The sequence below is a fragment of the Ursus maritimus genome, unplaced genomic scaffold, assembly GCF_017311325.1.
Source record: "Ursus maritimus isolate PB19 unplaced genomic scaffold, ASM1731132v1 scaffold_6, whole genome shotgun sequence".
Lineage (NCBI taxonomy): Eukaryota > Metazoa > Chordata > Mammalia > Carnivora > Ursidae > Ursus > Ursus maritimus.
Genome location: NW_024426774.1, coordinates 83,535,511 through 83,563,189, shown reverse-complemented (window position 1 = coordinate 83,563,189; position 27,679 = coordinate 83,535,511). Strand labels below are relative to the sequence as shown.

At 36.6% G+C, this 27,679-nt stretch overlaps 1 protein-coding gene across 1 annotated transcript; it reads right to left on the bottom strand.

The window, feature by feature from the left end:
• Positions 1 to 1,832: 1,832 nt before the first annotated feature.
• Positions 1,833 to 27,266, bottom strand: SLC5A7 (solute carrier family 5 member 7). Its single transcript, XM_008699132.2, has 8 exons — positions 27,089 to 27,266; positions 21,631 to 21,744; positions 20,731 to 20,886; positions 15,259 to 15,407; positions 11,398 to 11,541; positions 7,642 to 7,795; positions 3,489 to 3,706; positions 1,833 to 2,459 (listed from the first exon to the last, which is right to left on the bottom strand). The coding sequence occupies exons 1-8, from the start codon at positions 27,264 to 27,266 to the stop codon at positions 1,833 to 1,835; spliced, it is 1,740 nt and encodes a 579-aa protein (XP_008697354.2).
• Positions 27,267 to 27,679: the final 413 nt, after the last annotated feature.

Below are 27,679 nucleotides of genomic sequence, written 5' to 3'. Positions count from 1 at the left end.
AAATAATTCTCTTTTCATTTAAGTATAGACGATGTTCTATAAAGATTCTGAACACAACATCATATTCTCCAACAAGTTTTGATAAAGCATTAAAATATAGGACATTACAACATGTAAAATTATTTAATTCATATTTTAAAAATTACCCTGTGAATTTAACTCATGTTTAATAACAAAGGAGATGCATTATTTGATGCTTTTAGACAATATTTTTTTAAAAAAGGAATTCTAGCTTCCTGAACACAACTTTTATACTTAATGTTGAACACTGAATTAATTTCATTTTGTCTATGAATTGCAAAACAAATGTCTTTGGACAATGTACTTTAGTGTAAAAAAGTCATGTTGCCTTTCCTTATTGGATCAAATGCGCAGATAATTTTTAAGCTCATCAATTCACTCTGTTTTTGTAGACATAGATCTGGTTATTTCTATAATGTGACTACTGGGAAAGCATTTAAAATTCTAAAATGGATACAAACCACTGCATGCATACACACACACACACACACACATACACACACGTGTACATGTATATGTATACATATATGTATATATGTATATATACACATATATGCACTTTTTAACTCCAGAAAAGGAGCAAAATAATATTTAATGACCAATCTCATTAAAGTTATGTAGACACTAAATGTGAAAATTGATGGCTTTTTCCCTTTAGGACTTATTTTTACTTTCTGCTTCCTTCTGCATTTTAAAAGTCACTATCTACTCTCTGTAGTGGTGATTTGTCTAGTACCTAAGACTGGCTTTTGCAAAAAGTGCCAGAGTCACTCTCTTGACACTAAATTATCCTCGCGAATGAATGTCCAAAACTGAGAAGGTTTTGTTTTTCTAGTTTTATCAGGAGGGGCTGTTCATCTCTCATTAACCTTAATTGGTGTTATGCTGCTCCCTCTCCTTGTACATGGCTCAATTTCACTTCCAATACCAATTTAGATAGGAAGCCAAGACGTTGGTTCTTTTACCATGAAGCAAAACTATATAAATTTCAGATGAAGGTAAAAACCCATTCTTCTTCCTTTCACTTTCTGCTTAATGGCCTTCTTGATTTATTGCTTTAAGGTTGCCTAATAATCATGACTTCCGTCCTCCAGGTACGTGTCTCAATGTGTATGGTAGCTGTTAGACACACTCAAAGGAACCAGTGCTCCCCTACAAAGATGGATTCTACTTTCCTATTACCTTGTACCTAAAGAAATGACACAAAACAATATTTTGTGTGTGTGTCTGTGCTCAAAATAATACGTGCCACTACAAAAAGTGAAACGAATTTCATATCCAGCTAATGTTCTAGTTAAGAACATGAAAGAAGGGGTCAATCATCACATCAGGACAATCAGTGGTTAATTTGTTGCACCATTCATTGGAGTGATAGCAAGTTCCTCTCCTGACTTCACTGTGACAATAAACCATACCCACTAGTGCATTAGCAGACAAGATCTGGATCAAGTCCACCTAATCTCCTTGGCTCTTTTGTATCTACTTCTTTTTTTCAGAATAAAGATAAATACTCTGTTTGGCCCTCTGTTCTTTGAACGGGGCTTAATTCAATTTTGAATACTTAAAACTAACTAAAGTCAGAATCAAACGAGGATGAGAAATATCGATGAGAAAACAAGTTGTCGCTTTCACAGATGCTTCCCTCTAGCTTGGCTTGCATTTGAGCAATTGCACTTTTATATGGACTTCTATCTTCCTCAATGCTATTTGTTTTTAAAGTATATTTTTTTATATGCTGCAACCCATCCTTCCCAGACTAGCCTGCTGTGGCCCTCTGTTTGTGAAAGCAGTATTTTATTTGGATGGGGTCATTATGAGTTATCTTCAGTCCCAGACCCTTCTGGGCTGGAGTCGATGTTGACGAAGGCCTCCTTATTGGTAAAAGTGGAGCTGAGAGTTATGCTGTGCCGGGGCTTCACTGGCGCAAGTTCGTCCAATTTAATATTTTCATTTTTGACCAGAATTGTCTTATCCATGTTTTCTTCACTGTGCCTTGCAACAACAGCATCAAACACATCTAATTTGGGTGGCAAGTTTCCACTTTCAAACAGGTATTTAGCTAGATAGGAGATGCAAATGTTGGATAAGAACGAGGTAACCATGGAGAGGGTTTTAAATGGGAATCTCTGATTATATATGCCATTCTTATCAGAGTAATAACCAGGATAAAAGATCAAGGGCTGCAGGTACAGATACGGCTCCCCGCCGGTTATTCTCAGGAAAAGGCCAAACACGTAACCTGCCACAGCCCCGTACGTGTTGGTTCCCTTGATGAAGAGCACACAGAGCAGCTGGGGGAAGATGATGATGTAAACAAGGTCTGAGCTGAGGTACCAGAGCCCGTACACGGTCTTGGTTAGTAAGGCCATGGCTGTGGCAGAAGCTCCAAACACTAACACGGTGATTCGCATGACCCAGATGATTTCCTTGTCTGATGCCTGCAAGAAATTGCCACAGTGACAGCTTTTCACACAGTGAGCTGGCTCATTTAGGTGAAGAATGAGGTGCATTTCTGTGCTTTAAAGCTGGTCTAAACAATTCCCCTGGTTCGTCTAGGTCAGTGAGGTCAAAATCAGCCTAAACCACAGCATAGGTAGCAAGCAATCTAGGTGGCTTCCCTGGTGGGCCTTTGGGAGGGGTTTCTGTGTGCCATTTGTGGAAGCACAAGCAGATACACCTTTCCCTGAACATGCAGGGGAGAAGTGAGGTGAGCCAATGTGCTGTCATACAGGAATAGTAATGAAAGAAAGGATTTCACATACTTAACATATTAAGGAATAATTCCTATGTGGCTGTGAGCAGGGATGGCCCACCCTTGCTTGCTATCTCCTGGGAGTCCTACCATCTTTAAGTCCAGCCACCTTAAAAAACAAGTGGGATCATTTTGTTCACTATGACCTAGGAAAACTAGAGAAAGACAAAGCCTTAGTGAAGGAAGAAGGTGAATAGGGGCTGTTGGCTCCTCAGTGACACAACAGTGCTGCTCTGCACCCTCTTGATTCAATAAGGTCAATCACATTAAGAGGCAATTTTCTTACCAATATAGACTTGGGAGTTCAAGGGAAGAGTGGGACAGATGCTACACAAATGCCCACGAAATAACTTACTCACTATGTTCTGCTTCAAGTTTCTTATCATACTTGATTATATTCAAAGTTTTTCACTATTTTAGGTTTCATGACTCATCAGAAAGACAAGAAATGTAAATTACGGCAATATGACTGTACCTCTCGAAAAATGCCTGTGTTGATTTGTTCCCTTCCACACCAACATGAATGATAACATGCATTAAAAATGTTTACATACAGCTTCAATAAAATTCAGTGTTATTTAACCTTGTGTGCTTAATCAAACTAGGGCCCAATTTAAAATAGGATATTAATAAATACGTAATACTACAGACACAATAAATGGAATGACAACAGCAACAACAATGATGATGTTACGTCTGAAAAAATCTTTCTTACATTCTGTCTGAACGAAAGCTGGTAGATGTTCCGGGCAAACATGGAACTTGCTGACAAGATCGAAGAATCTGCTGATGACATAACAGCAGCAGAAACTGCACCAAGACCAAAGTAAGAAATGTACACAGGGCAGAGGTACTTCAGAACAATTGGTAAAATCATGTCCGTTTGGTTGTTGCTCTTGGGATCTAGAGGCCTGTATGAAGTCTGGTTCCAGTCTGTTGAACAGGAAAAACAAATATAAAGACAACCAAAGACCCGTGTGTTCTTTATCTATCTGGAGGTCATCCTATTTACTTGGAGCTTTTGAAATAAATTCAGAATGTATGAATAAGTCTAATTAGAGGAGAAGTCTATAATTCGGTCTAGAAATCTAACTAGGTATGTTGGTCTAAGTAGGTGGGAAGTCCACTGTCTTATATACAATTCTGGCTTCTAGTGGGTTTTGGTTACACTTAGCCTTATTCATAAGACCTGTTATCTATATCTATCTATCTATCTATCTATCTATCTATCTATCTATCTATCATCTATCTATCATCTATCTATCCATCCATCATCTGTCTGCCTATCAATCATCAATCTTCTATCTACTTACCTACCTACCTACTCTGTATTTCTCTCCTGTAATTATGACATCAAATTGTTCAGAATGGAAAACAGATGTTCTAAAACAAAAGCGTGGAATATTTCTTCAACCAGCTGGAGATGTGAGAGGACACTTAGTGTTTCAGTCCTCAGTCACACATGCATTAATGTATAGACAATAGAGGAGCTATTCTCACCCATCCTCTTCCTGTATATGAACTTGGTTTTGGAGCTTCCTCAGCATCATTTTTCTCCCAACTAAATTCCTTCTTGCATTGGATTCCACTTACTAGAAACAGGAGGCACAATAGATAAAGGAAAGTCCTTGCTTTATTGAGTAGAAAGTGCAGATATGAGGCTGCACTTCAGGAGGATTTTGGACTCTGTGTAAAAGGACTCAAAACATGAAAAATAGAAAGAGTCTCAAGGAAGCAGGAGGGCATGGGCACCAGAGATGCATAGGCAACTGTTTACAGCACATATCTGGCTGAGTCCGTGAGCCAGGCTGTTAAAAGCAATGAACCAGTTTGACAGTTGTGAGGATAAGGAAGAAATGGGCAGAGAATGGCAAGTGCTTGATTTTGTTAAAACAAGAAGTAAAAAGAAGAACCATCACTGGATTAATTCAGTGGTTTGCAAACCTTAATGAACACTGGGATCTCTCGGGCATGCCTTTACAATGCAGAGTATCCTGAAAGATTCTGATTGCATATTTCTGAATGATGGTAATATTCAGCTAAATCTGGGAATTCACCAAATTATAGTTAGTGCAATAGATTAACCTTTGGAGTAAAATTTCATTACAGAGTATTACCAATTTATTTTATCTTGCAAAATAACACTGTGAAGCTCATTTAGAAAAACTACATACATAAATTATACAACCACACATTTTCATACAATAAATAATATATGTAAGTGTCTGAAAATGTTTTTTAAAGCCACAAAGCCAAAGTAAGCAACATGCAGTTTCTTCAAATATATAAATGGTTTTCAAAAAAAAAATAAAATAGGCAAATGTGCTTTCAAGTTTTAAAATTTGAAACTTACAAACTGAGGGCTTCAAAAGGGAGGGGGGTGGGGGATTGGGATAGGCCAGTGATGGGTATTAAGGAGGGCACATATTGCATGGTGCACTGGGTGTTATATGCAAATAATGAATCACAGAACATTACATCAAAAACTAAGGATGTACTGTATGGTGACTAACATAACATAATAAAAAATTATTATAAAAAGAAAGGGGAATGAACCATGGGAGACTATGGACTCTGGGAAACAAACTGAGGGCTTCAGAGGGGAGGGGGGTGGGGGAATGGGCTAGGCCGGTGATGGGTAGTAAGGAGGGCACGTATTGCATGGTGTACTGGGTGTTATGCGCAAGTAATGAATCATGGAATTTTACATCAAAAACTAGGGATGTACTGTATGGTGACTAACATAATACAATAAAAAATTTTTTTTAAAAAGGAAAATAATAAAATTTGAAACTTAGAAATTATATCTGTTATTGATATTATAAAGAAAATAAGACACTATATTTTTTATTTTGGCAAGCTTAAGTCTTTTTATCATAATTGAAGGACTTGTATGATCAATTAAACACTGTCAGCATTATTTTCCAAAAATTTCCATTAATTTTTTAAATACAGCCCAAAACCTGAGTGTTTTGATTTATACAAACCTATGCATTAGCAGTCTAGGACTTTAATATTATTTAATATTAATATTCTTCCTCAACAGAACCTGAGATGAGCCACTAGTAAAATAGGCTGTAAGATTATTTAAATTTTAAGATGAGTTGGTCTGCTGAACTCTAGAATTCATAGAAGGAATTACATCTTTGAATTGATTTTTTTAACAAATGAAATTCTGCATTGTGCTAATATGTTTTTTCCTATTACTTAGAAAATGGCTATTAAGAATCTATTGTGGAACATTATATCAAAAACTAAGGATATACTGTATGGTGACTAACATAACATAATAAAAATTATTAAAAAAAAGAATTTATTGTAAAGGGTACAAAAACATCTTGTTGTGCACCATGCAAGATGGAGAAAATCATGGTGAAAACAAATGAAAAAATAAGTTTATCTTTGAAAATATATAGTTCTTTACTGTTTAGTTATACTATCATGTACTGAAGAATTACAATGCAATCTTTAAATGTACATTTGTATAGCTCCTTTTTTATTTGCTGAACTTCAATGGCATAATTCAAGGACCAAATAGGAGTGGTTTTCCTTGGATCCTACCACTTTTTTCTTTCCCTATTTTCCACTACAATTGTTCAAAGCTATGCTTTGTTGAAGCCAATTTTATAGCTTTCATTGAGATGTTATGGTACCAGAAATAACAACCAAGAATGTGTACCTAATCCAAGAAAAAAAATAGAGTTTACATTGGCTTTTTCAGTCTGTTGTCCTACAACACGCACACACACACACACACACGCACACCCACACACATGCATGAGCACGCATACATAGCCAGATCTGTTTTCTGATTGTGACATAAATGCTATCTTTCATTCAAAGACACACAATCACATTTGTCAGTCAACTTTTTAAATATTTATGTCATGGATGAACAACTGGAATGGAGAATGTATGCTATGAACCATGACTGCTCTTGTAAAACTTACATAATCCAATAAGCAGCTCTACTTGAAAATCAAAATAGCCTTGGGTGTTATCACCCTGTATCATCTTTACAAAACACAGTGGAGTGAAAGGTAAATTTATATAGTCTGTTTTAATGACTTCTACCTACAGGACTTCTTTGAATTTGGTTACTGTGATGTATTTTCATGAATGCTTTTGGAAGCTGTATAGCATAAATACGTAAGTGTCAGGAATAATTAACAATTTCACTTAAATTAATGGTGAGATTATAAAAAGGTTTTAGGTAGAGGCTAACTAGTAGACAAGCATCTTACAAACATCTCTTTTTACCAATTTTGATTAACATATTATCTAAGTCTCAGTGCCTTAATTTTACCTTTACCTTCACACTTACTAATTTATTTCTCCAAGAAAGAAACTTTTTAATTAACAAACTATTAAAAAAATGTAAAGCAGGAATCTCAAGTTCAAAGTGGTCCTTAGGTGCCAGTTAAGTTTCTAAGCCAGTAACGTCCAACTCAGGCCAACTTTGACCAACTAAGGGGCTTTAAAAAACACTGGTCTCTGGCTCCATCTTAGATTATTAAAATAAAATCCCTGTAGGGTAGGATAGAAATAGGTATTTTTAAAAGCATCTCTTCTCTTCCCCAGATGATGTCAATGTGCACCTTGGTTGAGAACCACTGCTGACAGGATTACATATACACAATTTATAAGTATATCAACATGGGGGGTATGCTCACATAGGTTTTATTGGTGGGGAGAGCAATCAAAAACTGGAGGCACTGAGCTATAATACAGTTATCTGAATGCTATAATAAAGGTCTCTATATGAATATGATGAGAAACAATCAACTAAGTGGGGTTAAGAGGGCAAGTAGGGGAGGGAGGGCAGCTGGGTGGTAATTGGTCAATTAGCAAAGCTGCAAGAGATATACCTGTTGATGCTCCAATGGCCCCAATGAGTATGGGTGGTAGAGCCATCACCAGGCACCCAAAAGCTGCCAGGAAAGACAATACTTGAGCATAGGTGGCTGAGGATGAAGAGAGGACCCTCTGGAAGTAGGCTTGCCATGGTATTCCACCCAGCATCTGCATGGGAACAAGAGGGACTCAAAATGAATTGGAGGCAAACAATATCTATTAGGTATTTTTAAATAAGATTTTTTGTTTTATGGTCACATTCACAATAGTCATATGTATGGTTCTATATGCCAAACATCTCAGTTGCGATCATGTTATTGTCACGTTTTCAACTGTGCAGAATTTCCTCAAGTTTTTTTCCTTCATTGTTATGTAGCCCTATATTTTCTATTCTTTAATTTACCTACCTCAAACTGCATTAGAACTATCCAGAAGCCTTCAATTTATTTTCATTTGGACGTTTTAACCATCACAAAACTGTCTCAAAAAAATTAAGATTCTGAAAGGAGAAACTTTAATCTGAATCAATAAAACCCAGTAAATATTTCTGGACCAGGTAATAGGATGGTTGTGAGGGGACTGGTTCTTGCTCTGGAGCTTCCTGTTCACTAGGAGAGTCAATGCAACACAGTGTCTTCCAAAGTGGCATGTGCAGAGTGCTCAAGACAATATAAAAGAGCATAAAAGAAAATATTAGAATTTCTACTTATACTCATTTTTACCTCATACTTATATGTTACATTCTTTTTATTAAATGATTATACAACGTATTAGTACACTCTATATAAGTAATTCATAACTACATATATCTACACTGGGAGTGTGCTTAAATTCTTATTTTGGATATGCAATCATAAAAGTTTTGGAGACAGTGAACTATAATGTAATTTGTTGCCTGGTATGAGGAGGTATGTATGGGAAGAAAAATGAGAACAATTAATTATTCAGGGGTAACAGAGGGAGGGGGGGAAGTGGGAGGAAGGACAACTGCATGATAATCAGGAAAACCTACAGAATTGCATGAGAGGGTGTCACTACGTAGAGATGGAGAGAGAAGAGAACACCTGGCAGAGAATTCAGTGTGAATAAGGAAGAAAGAAAAAAGCAATGAAGCAGCTCTGAGACCACTGTGTCTTGGCTTAATTAAGGGTTAAGTTGTGTGGGAGTGGCTAAAGAGGATGCTGAGGAATACCTTCCCCATGATTACTGCCATGGTTCTCTGACTTGTATGCAGTGTTCAATAAATATTTATCACATGAATGAGTGAACTGGTGAATGAATTTTCCATATTACAATGTACTGAAGTTGTTTCTTAAATTGCCTGTCTCCCTCACTGGGCTCCAAATTCTGGGATATCTTGTTTATCACTCTCACCTCTGTGCTAATGAGAGTGCTTGTTACATATTGATTCCAGGATAATCTCCTCTGTATAAAACCTATACATGTTTAAAAGTTAAAAAAAAAGTAAAAGAAGAAATTCTAAAATTCATAGTCCATGCCTCAAGTCTATATTATTCCAAAACTCTTCCTTTGGTTTGCAACCTGTTAATCCATACAGATCTTCCTTCTTATGATGGGGTTACATCCCAATAAACCCATCATAAATTGAAAATATCTGAAGTCAAAACCAAAAATTCATTTAATACACCTGAACTACTGAGCATCATAGTTCAGCCTAGACTACCTTAAACATGCTCAGAACACTGACATTAGCCTATAGTTGGACAAGTCATTGAACATAAAGCCTACTTTATAATGAAGTGCTGAATATCTCCTATAATTTATTGAATACTATACCTAAAGGGAAAAGCAGCATGGTGTATGGGTACAGAATGTTAGTCAGTGTATCTGTTGTTCACCCTCATGGCTGACTGGGAGATGTGGCTGGTTGCCGCAGCACAGCACAATGAGAGAGGATTATACCACATATTGCTAGCCCTGGGAAAAGATCAAAATTCAAAGTATGGCCTCTACTGAATGCTATTGCCTTCTCACCACTGCAAAGTTGAAAACCTATTAAGTTGAACCATTATAAATCAGGACTGTCTGAATATTGTTAACATTTTCTATGCCAATGAATATTCATCGATAATTTCAATGCCTGTATGAACCATTTACATGCCAATCTCTCCGGACATTTAAGTTGTCAGAGCTTTGTAAGTAAGGTAAAATCTGACCTCCGCAGACAAACAGAAGCCCTGATGACTAAGGTGGAAGATGGGTTCGGACAAGTGAGATGTGGGCAGGCTGCTGCATGGAGACTGTGAAAGGCCACCACAACAGGCCAGCTGAAGAATGCTGTCAGCGAGCAGGTTCAGGGTGGGACTGGGAGATCCCTGGAAGGTATCCAGAGCAGGACTCTACAAGTCTTTATGACAGGTGGAAGTTCAGAGACAGTTGGAAGATCAGAGACCCTTGGTGAAACATTTCGAGGCATACTTCTACAGTTCACTCATTCGTCCATTCAACATCTATCGTTTCACTACCACTTATACTACATTTTGAAGAATGAACATGACGTAGTCATATAATTTTGGGAGATGGAAGAAACTTTAGCAGTCGTTGGATATAATGCATTATCTTGAAGATTAATAAATCTAAGGACTAAAGTGTAGTGTAGGAGAAATGACTTTAGGGTCTTGATGCTTTATCTCAATCCCTCACTCAGACAATGGTGTGATTATCAACAGACTGCCTATGTTCTCTGAGTGCCATAATCTCCTCCATATATAACCATAAATAGCCATGCAGATATAATTTCACATACTTGTAATATTTAACCCCTTTCTCTATTCAATTCATAATTATAAGCCATTCTAGAAAAATGTCAGCCAATTCATTTCTTAACAAACCTTGGGAAAGAAGCCCTCCACCACCCACCACTGGAAACAACTTGTTTGTATGTTTTCCTGCCTTCTTACCAGGAATTTCTCTACTGAGACAGACATTATCTACTTTAATTGCTGAAATTTAGCAAAGTGACACAAATACAAAGTGAAACCACAAAATATTGTGAACCCTCTAAAAAGGAAACCCTCTAAAAAGAAAACAAAAATAATGTCCCTTTAATTTTGATATAAATGTTAATAATAATAAATGTTAATCTATTTCTTATTTTGAAGTTCAATACAGTGTTTTACTTTTTAAGTAACCCCTCTCGTTAGCAAGATCACAAAATCTGGCAGGTTCTTTTGTCTTTCCCCTCAATCTGTGATCTGCCTTTATTTCTTCTGTGCCCCACATCTCACTACCAACACCTTCAGCCCAAAGTTCTGCAAGTTCCTAAGCTGTCTCTGACTTCCCAGCACTTCCTTCTTGGCATCTTTCCTGAATGACACCCCCTTTCCCAACTTCCATCTGCACTTTTGGCAATAATTTACTTACTCAGTAATTAAACTGAATGGGTTACTTATTTCAGAAGAAACTTGTTTTAATGCCTTAATCCAAATTAAAACTTTTAGGTGGCTTGACCTCAGATTAGGCAAGTCCCTGGGGATAGGGCATGGTGTTCTTTACATGCAAGCACAATAGAAATGTGGATGCACCATACATCACACCGTAGACATTCTCTCTTTAAGGCTTCTCTCTGCACTTGGGCACCAGTCAGCTACCATAGTCAGTAAGTGGCTCTATCCTTCCAACAGGAAGTAGTCAGTGCAGAAAAAGACATGAGCCAGTAAGTAAAATTTACATATAAACCTTCAATCTTAAAAATGCGGTTAATTTTAGGAAAAATGAGACTGCCTTCCTCAGGTAAGGGCATTACTTACCAACAGCAGAAAACTATCAAGCCAAGTGTAGACTTCAAATGATTCAATGGTCCCCAGCCAAGGCTTTTGGTATTTGGTATGCAGAGCAGTGTACCCAATGTCGGTGACTGCAGAATGTGACAGGGCGAAAGGAATGCTCATCCACTGCAACCAAAGACGGACGTGACAGAGTTAAGCTATGGCTTTTGCCTGTCTCATATACACAAGGTTTAGACACATGTTTTGTGTTCTCATAGATCACATAGCTCAGTTGTTCCTCTTGTTCAGACAGAGAAGAACCTGGAATCATGTTCTCTGCGGGACGCCATCAAATACTGATTAAAAAAAGTTAGAGTAACATATTATCTATACCTGTGCCTAATTATACCATGTCATATCAATTATAGGAGCAGTCAGCCAACCTTTGGGAAGAAAACATTAAATTTGAGAACATTAAGTATATCCATATATAAAATTTTAATGTTTTCTTTGACTTAGAGAAAGATGTCCATTTATTAAAGTGACAAAGAAAGATCTGATTGAGAACTTGATAGGTAAGACAAAACTTCAAGGATGAGCCCATTGCTAATAAAAGAAGAAGGAAGAGAATGGGAAGGCTGTCTAGGTGGAACAAGGCAAAGAGGAGAAGAACATACAGGGTATGCACACAGATCTTTTGAGTGACAAGGTATTCTGGTATGGGAGTGGCTTAGGGAAATGGGAGAGATCAACATAAATAAAGGGCAAGAGATTTGAATTGCAAACTAAGGGGCTTATATTTTGTTTTGAAGGCAACTGGAAGCTAGAGGCATTTCTTCTGAGTTTTAAAAAGATTTTACTATATTTCTTCTGCATTTTAATATCATAGACGTGAACAGTAAGCTTAGAAGGAGGAGTCAGGAAAAGCAGTAGGTGCACTGATATAACCAGATAATGGCCTTAAATAGAGCCATGATATTGGACATGGAAAGACATTGGTAATGAAAAAGTTTCTGAAGGGAGATTGAGCAGCCCTTAGGTTACAGCAGGAAGAGGTCAGAGAGAGAAAATGAACAGATGAACCTCAAGTTTACAGTTGTGGAGCTCCAAGGATGGTAATAAAATAAACAGAATTGGAGAATTTGAGAGAAGCAGGTAGTTTAAGGTGTGAATTGATTCATTAATTATGTATGCATGTATAGTCATTTGAAGCTTGGAAAACAAATCAAGCTTTGTCTTTTACTCCGTCAAGTCAATAAGCTCTTTCTTTTTTTTTTAATTTTTTATTCTGTTATGTTAGTCACCATACAGTATATCCTTAGTTTTTGATGTAGTGTTCCATGAGTCATTGTTTGCGTATAACACCCAGTGCTCCATGTAATACATGCCCTTCTTAATACCCATCACCAGCCAATCCCCCACACCCCTCCCCTCTGAAGCCGTCAGTTTGTTTCCCAGAGTCCATAGTGTCTCATGGTTCAGTCCCCCTTCTGTTTACCCCCCCTTCCTTCTTCCCTTCTTTCTCCTACCAATCTCCCTGCTATTCCTTATGTTCCACAAATGAGTGAAGCCATATGATAATTGTCTTTCTCTGCTTGACTTACTTCACTTAGCATAATCTCCTCCAGTCCCATCCATGTTGCTGCAAATGTTGGGTAATTGTTCTTTTTGATGGCTGAGTAATATTCCATTGTATATATGGACCACCTCTTCTTAATCCAGTCATCTGTTGAGGGGCATCTCGGCTCCTTCCACAATTTAGCTATTGTGGACAATGCTGCTATGAACATTGGGGTGCATAAGGCCCTTCTCTTCACTACGCCTGTATCTTTGGGGTAAATACCCAGTAGTGCAATTGCTGGGTCATAGGGTAGCTCTATTATTAACTTTTTGAGGGACATCCACACTGTTTTCCAAAGTGGCTGTACCAACTTGCATTCCCACCAACAGTGTAAGAGGGTTCCCCTTTCTCCACATCCTCTCCAACATTTGTTGTTTCCTGCCATCTAACTGGCATTAGGTGGTATCTCAATGTGGTTTTGATTTGAATCTCCCTGATGGCTAATGATTTTGAACATTTTTTCATGTGTCTGTTAGCCATTTGTATGTCTTCATTGGAAAAGTATTCATATCTTCTGCACATTTTTTTATTTGATTATTTGTTTCTCGTGTATTGAGTTTGAAAAGCTCTTAACTAGTAACCAAGACAACTCAATTCCTCATGAGTTTAGTTACATTTTGTAGTAGAAAACCATTCTAACACCTATTCCCACATATATTTGTCCTATTACCTTTATACTGTCATGCTTGATTTATGCTCCTGTGTATTTTAAGTTCTGATCTCATGAAAAGCAATGAGAAATTACATATATCATCAATAAGTAGCTTCATCCCCTGGTGTTGTCTTTCTTAGTATATAAAGTGCATCAGCTAAGAGATCTGTCATTGCCAAAGCAAACTTGCCTCCAAAATTCGGAACAGAGATTTATTTCTGGAAGCTTACAACGATGCTAAGGAGAATTCTGAATTTCAGCACTGTCCACTTGCTTTTGACAATTTAAAAACAAGAAAGTAGGAGTCATTGAGCAAATTAAATTGACTTGAATTCAACTAAGATACTAGTGAATGAGATTCCATGAAATGCACATAGATGCTAAGGGAAAAAGAGGAAATGTTGTGATCATTGCTAGCATATGTAAATTTATGGCTTAACTATAATTTTAGTTGTAGTCAGTTCTTTTAAAATTTTCCTCCTATTATTAAAGATGCTAGAAAATAAAAACAAAACACAAATGAGTGTGAGATTCAACTTCCAGTTTTCATTTCTAAGTGTTTAGTATAAGCACTAAAATAGAGTGAAGAGCTTTTCATTCTGAGAAAAAGAAGGAAAAAAGAGGAGGCTCAAGGGTGCTTTAATCATCCATGGGAAGGGAGTCATGATGTGCAGCCTTAGCTTCTTCTCTCTGTGGTCTTTCTCCAAGGGCACCAGCCCTACAGGCTACCCAGCTAGGATAACATACATGTGTATGAACCCACTACAGTGCCCAGCATGGAGTTCTCCCACCATTTTCTTGGATACATCTTAGATATTATATATATATATATATAACACAGTCTTCACATTTTAAGATGTTGAGTTTGCAAAGGCTCAACATTGACTAAAATGTGTTCATAATACACAAAAGCACTTTTAATGTAATATCAATAATACTCATGTCTCATAATTATGCAGTACTTTTTACTAAATGAAACACACGTATATTACCTAATTTAGTTTAGTACTTATAAACAATACATAATAATTCTTTGTAATGCCTTATATAATTAAACTTTTTCTTTGTTTTTAGACCCTGAATAGTGATGATTAATATCGAAACCCACAGTTTTTTGAATGGGATACTTTCTGTCTTATGGATCAATTAAAACAAATACAGGGGAAGGTTAAGAAACCAATGCAGAGGGCACCTGGGTGACTCAGTTGGTTAAGTGTCTACCTTTGGCTCAGGTCATGATCCCAGGGTCCTTGGATTGAGGCCCACCTCAGGCTCCCTGGTTAGTTGCATTTTAACTCTGAGTAAAGTGTGTAGCCTTCAAACTCAAGAGCACACATAAGTTTCCATAAAACATAGGCATGAAGGAAAAGAAGCCCTAGACCTTTCTAAGAATTAAACTGAGGGCATATTTTCTGTCAAAATCTAACAAAATGATTATAATGTTTTGTCCAATTAATTCACTGAGAAATTTAAAATTTCAAATGGTACATGACTTACTATGTATTACTCATGATGGAAAATAACATTTCTATTAATTTTTGCTGAGTTCATAAAAAATACCACATTACTTTTCAGAAAGAAGGAGAGGAAAGTAAAAAAAGAAAGAAAATCTGTGAATGGCTCCACTTACCAGGCCTATGAAGATGCAGAAAAGTTGAACTACATCAGTGTAGGCCACTGAGTAGAGACCACCCACAAGCGTGTACAGAGTGACGATCAGTGCAGAGACGATGACAGAAACTTGCACGTTGACGTTAATGATTACGCTGATGGTGGCTCCTGAAGAAAGCAGACAGGAGAATGCTGTGATCAGGTACTCAAATGGATTCCACTTTCTGTTCAAGGATATATTGAATGATCAGTGACAGCAGGTATTTCCCCATGTCATGTGAAATGTATTATACAGTAACAGTTAATGTAAGTTTTCATACAAAAATCTTAAAATCTCTGTAACTTGTGTATATATATATACATATATACTTATGTATATAAATACATATATGTACTTATGTATATAAATACACATATGTTTAAAAATATTCTTTCTTTGTGAAATTGGTGCTTTGGTAACTTGTTTATGTGGTACACCCAAAATTCATGACATGACTTCAGAATTTCAAGAAATATACTAAATTTAATACTACTATAAAAACTTGCAATAATTTTACTAGCTATGTGCAATATATTAACTCATCTTTGAGGTAAGATCGATCATTCATTTTCTATTTTGCATTAACTCTGACCCCTGCTAGCTTTTTAAATTTATTTTTATTTTTATTTATTTTTGTTCTTTTAAAGATTTATTTATTTTTGAGAGAGAGAACTAGAGAGAGAGGAAGCAGCGGAAGGAGCAGAAGGAGAGACTATCCAAGCAGACTCCCACTGAGTATAGAGCCCAACTCGAGCTTGGTCTCGTGACCCATGAGATCAGGACCTGAGCCGAAACCAAGAGTCAGACACTTAACTGGATGAATCACCCAGGTGCCTCCTAGTTAGCTTTTTACATTTTTATTATTTATTTATTTATTAATAAGAATTTTTTATTATACTAGTCACCATACAATATATCCTTAGTTTTTGATGTAGTGTTCCATGATTCATTGTTTGCATATAACACCCTGTGCACCATGCATTACATGCCCTCCTTAATACCCATCACCAGTCTATCCCATTCCCCCACCCCCTCCCCTCTGAAGCCGTCAGTTTGTTTCCCAGAGTCCATAGTCTCTCATGGTTCATTCCACCTTCTGTTTACCCCCTTCATTCGTCCCTTCCTTCTCCTACCAATCTTCCTGCTTTTTCTTATGTTCCATAAATGAGTGAAACCATATGATAATTGTCTTTCTCTGCTTGACTTATTTCACTTAGCATAATCTCTTCCAGTCCCATCCATGTTGCTGCAAATGTTGGGTAATCGTTCTTTCTGATGGCTAATATTCCATTGTATATATGGACCACATCTTCTTAATCCAGTCATCTGTTGAAGGGCATCTTGGCTCCTTCCACAATTTAGCTATTGTGAACAATGCTGCTATGAACATTGGGGAGCATATGGCCCTTCTCTTCAATACATCTGTATCTTTGGGGTTAATACCCAGTAGTGCAATTGCTGGATTATAGGGTAGCTCTACTTTTAACTTTTTGAGGGACTTCCACACTGTTTTCCAAAGTGGCTGTACCAACTTGCATTCCCACCAACAGTGTAGGAGGGATCCCCTTTCTCCACATCCTCTCCAACATTTGTTATTACCTTATTTTTAAATGACAGATGGTATAAGGTACCAAGATTTAAGTCAATTTTGTAGAAGAACATGATAAAATTGGTAAATTTTATTCCAGTCCCACTGCTAGGACACCACTTTGTTGAAGGGCCTTAGATTTCAACATAATCTTTTTAAGTAATTTTCAATATCAGAGTTTTAAACCTGCCTTAGAAATAAAATTTGTATTTTTCTTATGTTATTAGTTTATTATGTTTGTTGTTATCTATATTTCTAATGAGAATATTAGGGAATGAACAATTGGACCACTATGGTTCTTGGATTTCCAATTCAGAATTCACTTGCTGCTTTACAAACCCTTTCCCCATTGTTCTCAAAAGTTATATATTTTATATTGTTAAACACAGCAATTATAAGAATGTTAATATACATGGAACAAATCTGTGATTTTTTATATCATTAATTGCAATCTTATGTTCTGCTACCACTCCTCAATTGCATGCTAACAGTGTATGCAACCTATCAGAGATGAAAATCCATTTTCTGAAGGAGCAACATAAAATATTTTGATCTAATATAACAATAGAAAATATTTTTCGAGATTTTTTTCCTTAGTGCTTTGGATTTGGTAACAAAATTATTTTATTGAGTGAAGCCAAAATAATAAAATGAAAAGTCTGGTAAGGAATTGGAGGATGAAGACAAGGGAATGCAGTCAATTATTACAATTATTTATAAGTGACTTTGGGTAATTGACTGAGTTATTGTTGTATAGATATTTAACAAGTCTTTTTTTCTGTAATTATTTACTTCATATTGAAACTTTAGTAGCAATTCCTTGCCATTCTTCTTTTGGTCTGGTTTTCTACTTTAACAATGACATTTCTAAGTCATATATTATGAATTATGAAAAGTACAACTATTACCCTGTCTCTTTGGGCTGCTGTTTAATTTTCTACCCATTAGTGAAAATTTTATTAATTCGACACCTCCAAAAATAGGGAGGGAGACTGTATGCTTAGAAGAAAGATCACTGGGCTAGGATTCTAAAAATTTGGATACTGGTAAATACTACCATTTGGTTGCAACTCAGTGGTTTTAAAGAAGTCACCCACTTCTCTATCATTACTAAGATTGGGATGAATTTTTTTTGTAAAATATTTTCTAAATAATTCCATCATTTGTAGTGAGCAAAATAAGTTATACTTCCAGATCTGCTATGAAATATAACTTCATTCATGCAGCCATAAAAATAAACAAACTATAAAGAAAGTTATAAAAATTCACTGAATTTGAGTTGTGAGAAGTGTAAACATACATTTAAAAAAATTATTTATTTATTTATTTATTTATTTATTTATTTATTTATTTATTATTTAGAGTGCATGAGTTGGGAGAGGGGTGGAAGGAGAGGGAGAGAGATATCCTAAGCAGACCCTGTGCTCAGTGTGGAGACTGATGGAGGGCTTGATCCCATGTCCCCGAGATCATGAACTGAGCCGAAATCAAGAGTCGGATGCTTAACTGACTGAGCCACACAGGCACCTGTAACTATGTATTTCTTTTTTAAAAATGCTTGCAAAGGATGTTGTCCATTTATGTCAAGAAGACAGTGTAAAATTCTCCTAAGATTCAGTGGTGAATTAAGCATATTCACAGCAGGGTGGTAATAGATCTTATATTTGTCTATTCTTATGCATTCCGAAGTATTTCTAATAAACAGTAATTTTGAATTATGTTCAACTATTATTTTTGAAGAAAATGTGTTAATTTAAAAATGCACCTTCTCTTTGCCAGAGCATATATTTCAAGCAATAGCAGCGATGTTTTCATACATGTTGCTTGATATGTGTGTGCATCTATGTAGAGAGGGATATATATATATATATCTCAACATATTTTACATATATATTGTCACACACACAGACATAGTCACATACACACATACAAAAATAACTAATTGCAGCAATGTTTGGAGTTTAGTTCAAGTTTATATTTCCAAGATACTTTAGAAATATTAGTTGGGACACCTGTGTGGCTCAGTTGGTTGAGTGTCTGACTCTTGATTTCAGCTCAGACCATGATCTCAGGTTTGTGAGATCGAGCCCCATGTCAGGATCTGCGCTCAGAGGAGAGTATGCTTCTCTCTCTCTCTGCCTCTCCCCCTGCTCGTGCTCTTTCTCTCTCTAAAATAAATAAACCTTTTTACAAAAGAGAAATATTAGTTTATTAATTCAATTCTCCCTTTAGGGCTCTGTTACGTAAATTGATCTTTATTCCATGAGAGTGAACATTTTGTATTCCATTGGCTATTCAGCCCACTCCTTTTTTAATATCTCAGTGGGCCACTTGTTCTTAAAATCAACATTTTCTAGTGAGTGTTGAAACCAATGACAAAAAACTACCCATTGCTTCTTGGCTAATGAGAGCAAGATGGGAAGGGAGGTATATTTTTACACATAATTTCATCAGGTGTAAGTGTAGGGGTAATTGTGGAGTATTATTATATTGTACCAAGAAAGTGCAACATTTTCCACTGAGTTATACAGTATTTTATAGTTATCAAACTCTCTTCTTTTCTACATCAAATCATCCCTTCATTTTACAGTTGGAGACTAAGAAGGTAAGATTATATAGGAGTTTAAAAAAGAAAGTGAAAGGTAACATAAACTAATATCTGCTATTACAGAGGTCAGATCTGATGATAATACCAAAGCCAGAAGTTTGTGGTCTGGAATATATAGAGTAGAAGGACATTCGTCTTATCTCACTTTTGTTTGACCACTTGGGGTCTAGCTGTACCCTGAAGCCTTTTATCTTCATTTGTAAGAAGAGATGGAGAGAAACCTATATAGATGCCTGGATGTCAAACACAGACATAGTTCACTGAGGAAGGTTGTAGAACTTCCAACACTGTTCATCTTCAAGAAGGACCTCAACACTCAGTGAAATGGCTTATATTTCCCCTTGATCAAAAACCAGGTTATTAAGCCTGACTGAAGATCTCCCACCACCCCACTGAAGTCTCTCGTTTTCTAAAGCTTACAAGTGTGCTGAGAATCAGTGAGCCCAGGATAGGTTGTCCTTAGCATTTATTGGAGTATAAGTTCATTTTCTAGATCCCTAAACATGTCTACGACCCAGTACCTGAGGGTTACTTTGAGAAAAGATGTGATGTTGTTTTTCTTCTCTTCTGAAGAAAGTAGAGATGATTCACTCACTCATTCATTCGTGATAAGATCACGACTATTAACAAGGCACAAGTTCTGCCTTCAAGAAATTTATAATCCCTTTTGTGAGGTTGGATTTGGGCGTGATATAGATAAACAGGCATATAATCATACAAAGTGACAAGTCCAATGAAAACAAAATTCCAGGTGCCTAAGGAGGCCACAGGAAAGGCATCCAGCAAGGTCAGGGTTACTGCTCCGAGTAAGTGACATCTAAGAGAAGACTGAAGGATATTTCCTGGTTAGCTAGGCAGATGTGCAAAAGGGTGTGTGTGTGGGCGGGGGCTGAGTCCAAAGTAGAGGACACCTGGGCTTTCACAGTGTTAGAGGCCAGAGAGAAGGTGATGTCTAGAGTTCTGGAAAAAGGAAGGAGGAGGGGGATAATGAGAGGAATCATAATCTAAGCCATAAAAAGCTTTATTCACTCACTTAAAAGTTTGGAAAGGAACAGTAAAGGGACATGATCAGATTTGCATTTTAGAAGGATGAGTCTGTACTATGTGTAGACTGGAGGAGGAGCGCTGAACAATAAGCAGGGAGATGGTTGCATTCATGCAGGCAGGGAGGCTGTGGGTGGCCTGGTCTGTGGCTTAAGGGAGTAAAGTTGGGTATGTGATGTTCCGTTAACCAGAGAGAGGCAGAGGTCCTTACCTAAGGCAGAGAAAATGGCTGCAGCCCAAAACATTTCTCCCATTAGCGCAGGAATAAATAGGAGCCCACCCATGCGTTTTCCATAGATCTGCTGAAATGGGTCTAACATGGTCACATATCCCTTGGAACGCATAGGCTTTGCAAAGAACAAACCACCTAAAATAAATTAAACAAGTGTTTATGAGAAAATAAAAAATTCATAATATAATAGTCTTTGCCAACTTTTACTATGCTATAATTTCTCAAGGGAAAATTTTTTTAGAACACTGGTATGTGTGGAAGAACCAGTCTGAAATATACTGTGAGTACAAAACCAAGACATATGTAACAACCAAACGTGAATTTCTTAATACATTTGTCACTGGACGGTATATCCAAAGCATGTGGATTGAAAAACATGGACCAGTGTGGCGCTCACTAAAATGCCTTTGTATCACCGAGCATAGCATTCAGACACTGATTAAGCACAAGATCCAATAAATGCAAAAGTGCAAAAAAAAATTAGGAACTCTATTATGTAATATTCTTGACCTTTTCTCAGTTTGATTTACAAAAAGAAATTCAGGTACATTTCAAGTTGATTCCCTGTTAATGATACCTCTATACTATTTTTTATTTCACTTAGCATAATCTCCTCCAGTGTTTTTGAAAGAAAAAAAATCACTATTCTCTTGCTATAGATCAAGGAATTTTTAAAAAACATACTCCACAATCAAGGGATCAAATAATCTTAAGCATTAGTGTTACCGATTTCTGGTAACATCTACTTGAGAGATTTCTGGTAACATTTTTTCCCCCACAATAGTTATTCACAGTTTGACTCGTTATTTCACTTGTTATTTGTACTCCTCTTCTTTATGCTTGGCTGAGTGGGTCACTAAGGTTTAAACTTTCACTTACCTAAAATCAGACTAAGAGAATATCCAATTGGTGCCTGAGCCCAAGCTAGACCATAATCTGGTACATACACTGCTTCAGCTGTCCCGTTGATGTAACCTCCTCCGACCCAGGTGGCTGAAATAGAACGAACAGTGAGGGAAAGACGCCATCATACTGAACATACGCTAGACCTGCTCAGTTTAACACAGTGGCCATTAGCCTCCTGTGACTACTGAGCACCCAAAATATGGCTAGTCTGGTTTGAACGTTCTGAGTGTAAAACACACATTGGATTTCAAAGACCGAGTTTGCAAAAGTAAATGTAAGCTGTTGCAATAATTTTTTTGTGTTAATTACCTGATGGAATGAAAACATTTTCAATGTATTGAGTTAAATATTCTATTATTTATATTTATTCCCCTATTTTTTCATGTTCTTTAAAGTGGTTTGTACAAAATTTAACATTCCCTTTATGGCTCACACCATGTTTCTCTTGGACGGTGTTGCCCTGGGTGTTTTCTGAGTCCATTTAGTTATCAATACTTTCAAACAATATTATTATATACCGAAGTCTGACATTATATACAAAATATTATATGACTATTTCTATTCTCAATAATAGTACTTCCCCCCCCCCCAGCCTCCCTAACGTGAGGTCAGTTTTAATTGTATTGATCTTCTCACTCTGATCACAATTATCTTCCTGGGGGGGGTAGGGGGTCGGAGAGGGGAGTGCATGCATATGCAGTTGTGGATGTATGTGCTTTTTAAAAATTTTTATTTTTATTAATAGGGTCACTTCTTAAACACCCTGGGTACATAGGATTTTGGCAGATCTGTTCTCCATCATAACATTTTGCTTACTTTCTTAAATTGTTAAAGGAGAGATGACACTTTTACTCCAAGGCATCCTAAAGTGAGATTAAGCTATCATTTCCCTCCCTCTTCCCAAGTACCCAACATACACTTAGGCACAGAAATAGCATTTAGAATTTGAAATGTTGACTGCATACCCACTTGCATTCTTTGTTTTAATCTGGATATTTTAGTAAGATATTTGATATTTCATGGAGAATAATAAGAAATATTATCTTCTTCAGGTGTTATTTAATAGAATATCTGTAGCATGATAGCTGAAGGAGGAGGTCAAGGAACCAAAGTAAACACAGGTTGGTTAAACAAGATTGGGCCAAAAAAGGATCTATAAACTTTACCATTTTCTGTGAGAAGGTAATGTCACATTTGATTACTGCTGAAAAGCTAAAGGTAATGGAACACTGAAATCTTCATAGTTTATATCCTTTAAGAGTGTTGCCAAAATATTTAAAAGAATCCCTTGTAGAATTTGGGTGAAATTACGAGGAACATAGGTTGGCTTACCAGATATGAGTCTGAATTCTAGGCTATATCATCCAATTGGGAATAAAATTTGACTCTGAAAAGTTATCTGAATTCTCAAAGAATGTAAGTAAAATAAATAATACGTATATGAAACTATCAGGTGTCTCTATTATGTTCATGCCAAAATTTATCTGGCTTTTGATCCAAATACAAAGCAAAGAAGAGAATGTTGTGAAGTTAGTATTATTGTTTAAAGGCTAATATGAAAGGACCTTCCAGCAAAGGAATTTTAAGCACATTTAAATGGAAAATTCATATACAAAATCCTGAAGTGGACAAATATGCACTTAACAGCCACTCTCATCTGTTTGGAAGCTTTTACATGGGTGTTAACAAATAACAGATGCTATTGTTCTTCTCATTCTGAGCCTTCCTGAAAATTTAAACAGGGTTTCCCTGGGTAGAAGGCATGAACAGACATGTCTCCACAGAAGACATACAAATGGCCAACAGACACATGAAAAAATGCTCAACATCACTTGGCATCAGGGGAACACAAATTAAAACCACAATGAGATACCACCTCACACCAGTCAGAATGGCTCAAATTAACAAGTCAGGAAAGGACAGATGTTGGTGAGGATGCAAGAGAAAGGGGAACCATCCTACACTGTTGGTGGGAATGCAAGCTCTTGCAGCCACTCTGGAAAACAGTATAGAGGTTCCTCAAAAAGTTGAAAATAGAGCTACCCTATGATGCAGCAATTGCATTATTGGGTATTTACTCCAAAGATACAGATGAAGTGATCTGAAGGGGCACCTGCACCCCAATGTTTATAGCAGCAATGTCCACAAGAGCCAAACTATGGAAAGAGCCCAGATGTCCATCAACAGACAAATATAAAGAAGATGTGGTATTCATACACAATGGAATATTATACAGCTGTCAAAAATTGAAATCTTGCCACTTGGAATGATGTGGATGGAACTAGAGGGGATTATGCTAAGCAAAATAAGTCAATCAGAGAAAGACAATTATCATATGATCTCACTGGTATGTGGAATTGAAGAAACAAGGCAGAAGATCATAGTGGAAGAGAGGAGAAAATGAAACAAGATGAAACCAGAGAGGGAGACAAACCATAAGAAACTCTTAATCATAGGAAATAAACTGAGGGTCACTGGAGGGGAGGTGGGTGGGGGATGGAGTAACTGGGTGATGGACAATTAAGGAGGGCATGTGATGTAATGAGCACTGGGTGTTATGTAAGATTGATGAATCACAGACCTGTACCTCTGAAATACATTATATGTTAATTAAGAAAATAAAAATAAAAATAAACAGGGTTTCCCCCCTCCACTGGGTTCCTAACTGGGACTTGAAGAAATGATTCTCACAGCTGCAGAATCAGACCAGATTCTCCTGCTAGGCTACTGGAAGTGCTAACAACACACCAGCAATGTTTTATTGCATAAATAGTCCTATGAGCACAAAGCTTTTTAGTGATCATTTTTCATTGTGTAGGTGTCCTCTCCTTTGTCCAAAACAAACTTGGTGATTGAATGATTATCAACTTATTACAGAAGTGAAGACTTGGTTACTTATCATGTTGAAGTCCTCCCATTTTTACCAGTCTCACCCCTTTTATGCTAGAATTTGCTCTGCATGTCTGTATATTTCATGTCAGATTCACCAGTGAGAAGAAGAATTCTTTCAAATTATACAGATTTTTCGTTTTTAAGCTTTATTCTTTATCAAATATATACAATCAATGAGTCTGACAAGGTTTAGATATTATGTTTCAGATTTTAAGTGAATTATGATATTGACCAAGGTTCTTTTCAGTTCTGAAAGACTGAAAAAAAATCTTTAAAATATGAGCTAGACCATGACCCTTCATATGAAATACCATGATTTAAATTTTTCTGTATACTTAATAAACTATTGTATTGAAAAAATCATTCTAGATGACAAATGAACAAAATCTGGGATATCTTTATGAACACAATAGATAAAATGTTAAACTACAGTAATAGAACATTATAATAATGAACAAAATTTACAATGAACAAAGACTTTGATATAGAGCAGCTCATTTATTCTTTTCAACAGTTTTTTAGTGAGATCAACTTTCATTGTTTTATTTTGCTTTTCTTCTCATTTTCTTTGTACTGGAAAAACCTGAATGAAATATAATCACAATGTTTTAATTCACTTCAGATGCCAATATCGCATCTGGATCTTTAGGGTAAAGAAGAAATGTTTGTAGTATAATAAACAATGAAAATGAAGATGTAAAGTTGTGTATGGAGTCCATCAAGAGGTGGATAATAAGAGAAACAACATCTGAAAATGTATACCAACATTTCAGTAAACGTATATGCAGATGGTAGGCTTATGGATGATTCTGTGTATTAGATATCACAGAAAATAATTTGCATGATACAAGTTACTCTATATATGAGTGTATGTAGAAAAACTGAGAAACAGAGGGTAAAAAAAGGACCTCTTTACAAACGATGTGCCTTTATAAAGAAAGGAAGTGAAAGGGGAGTAAACAGAAGAGGAAATGAACAAACTGAGGGCTTCAGAGGGGAGGGGGTGGGGGATTGGGATAGGCCGGTAATGGGTATTAGGGAGGGCACATATTGCATGGAGCGCTGGGTGTTATATGCAAATAATGAATCATGAAACACTACATCATCAAAAACTAAGGATGTACCGTATGGTGACTAACATAACATAATAAAAATTAATTAAAAAGAAAGGAAGTGAATTCAGCTGGAGGCCTGCATGCTGTGGAATGTGCAGGGGCCTCAGGGCGTGGCTGCCAGAAGACCTGGCTTTGGTGCTGACTCTGGTCCTTGTTAACCACATACTCTATGTCCTTACTTCATCCCAGAGCCCTTTCACAATGGTCAAATAAAAAGAGCTTCATGAAGATGATATGAAACCATAGGCAGTTGACAAAGAGTTAAAGAACATACAATGTGCATATCTGAAAAATAAAACCTATAGTCCATAAACTATTCTAGAATATTATAGGTTTCAGATGGCCAGCAGGGATGTAGTCTTCACAGACTGCTTTGGTAAACCATTTCATTTAAAGATGAATCATTTTTAAGTAGCACATCAGGACTGAAATTGGGCATCATTTGGCTATGATTTCTGATGGGATATTTTCCATTGAGCTCTCAGAGTTCAAGTTAGTGTGGATCATATTACTAATGTTTAAAAACCTAGTAAGAATCAGAAGTGAAATGTGTGTTGTTAGTGAATATGTATCAAATAATATTAAAGACACAATTTTAAATTGTTGATTTCATAAATATTTTCTACAACGAAGAAGAATATAAAAGAGAAACACGTCACCACTTAAACAGAACCACCTCAGGGCAACAGACCCTCAGAGCCTGGAGGTGGTTTGAATGGGAGAGGGCTGCATCGCTGGCTGAGGCATTCCTGTTAGGGCACACCCTAGCTTTTCCCCTTTTATGTCAAGGTTCCTGGAAATCATTTTTCCCCCAGTGCTGTGGATTCCTAATATGTGATTGTCTCCTCTGAAGGAATTAGTTCATTAAATGGGAGAATTAGGTTTCACTGTCTTCATTTTTTTTAATGTTTTTTTTATTATATTATGTTAGAATGAAGCATGAGAATTGGGTTTCAAAACAGAGCATCTATCAATTTGGAATTGTGTTGCCCCTGATTTATTCAATTGAAAACCATCACAAGTTAATATTCATTGACATTCATCATTTAAGACAACCCAAAGTCACAACTTTGTTCCTGTATTAGTGAATATGATGAGACACTGACTTTATCACATAATTTGTAAGACTAAGACACTTTTCTCCACCTCTTTGTTTTTACTCTGTTCCCACCCACCAAACTGTCCAGATACCCCACAGTCATTTCACTGATAGTCTGTCCAGCGATTTATTATAAAATCATTTTGTTCAAGTACTACTGAGGTGAAACCATTTTATTTTTGTTTTAAATAAATGTAAAATTATTTTTAGAATATATAAGCAGTAAACATAAGGAATCCCCAAAGGACAAAGGCTAATATTTGTTTTGTCACTATGAGAAGCCAAGGAGGGGTGCGCAGCACAGAATGGAGGCATCAGAACCTACCTGTCATGGTAAATCCACCCACCAGCAGACCAATGTCTCGGCCACCAACTATGATGGCCTCGGTGTGCTCTTCTGAGCTGCCACTGTTTTTGGTTCTCCAGGCAGCCCATATTCCAACCAGCAATATTAGAAGGTAGAACACGATGATAGCTATCAGTCCTTCCACATGGAAAGTCATTTTTATTTAGGGGTCCAGATTCTTCCACAGCTAGCTACTTCATTAAGATTTCTGAAGAAAATACAGTAATGCATTATAAACCAGCCAAGCATGCATAGGCAGCTGGGAATAAACCAGCTGGCTCATGAGAGATCCTGTGCCACTTACAGAAAAAGCACATCGAAATTACATATGACACTGGCAATTGCCAACACATGCCCACTATTTTATTCTAATTACTATTTAACAGTTTACTATTGTTTTGAGCTTTCAAGAAAAAGAAAAAAAATTGAAAATGCTGCTTAACAAATGTAGCCACAGTCACTTTTTGTGTTAAATAAATTCTTTCAATTTAAAATTAACCTTGTCTTGTAACTTGGTCAAGAAATCATTTACAAACATTACGTATTTGGCTTTTGGAACTAACTTACTAT

Excerpts from the sequence above, each read along its gene's own strand:
- SLC5A7 (XM_008699132.2), bottom strand. The coding sequence starts at position 27,266 with ATGACTTTCCATGTGGAAGGACTGATAGCTATCATCGTGTTCTACCTT. Across the intron at positions 21,745-27,088 it reads GGGTGGATTTACCATGACAG|CCACCTGGGTCGGAGGAGGT; the intron begins GTAGGTTCTGAT and ends GTTCTATTTCAG. Across the intron at positions 2,460-3,488 it reads AGCTTTCGTTCAGACAGAAT|GCATCAGACAAGGAAATCAT; the intron begins GTAAGAAAGATT and ends AATTTCTTGCAG.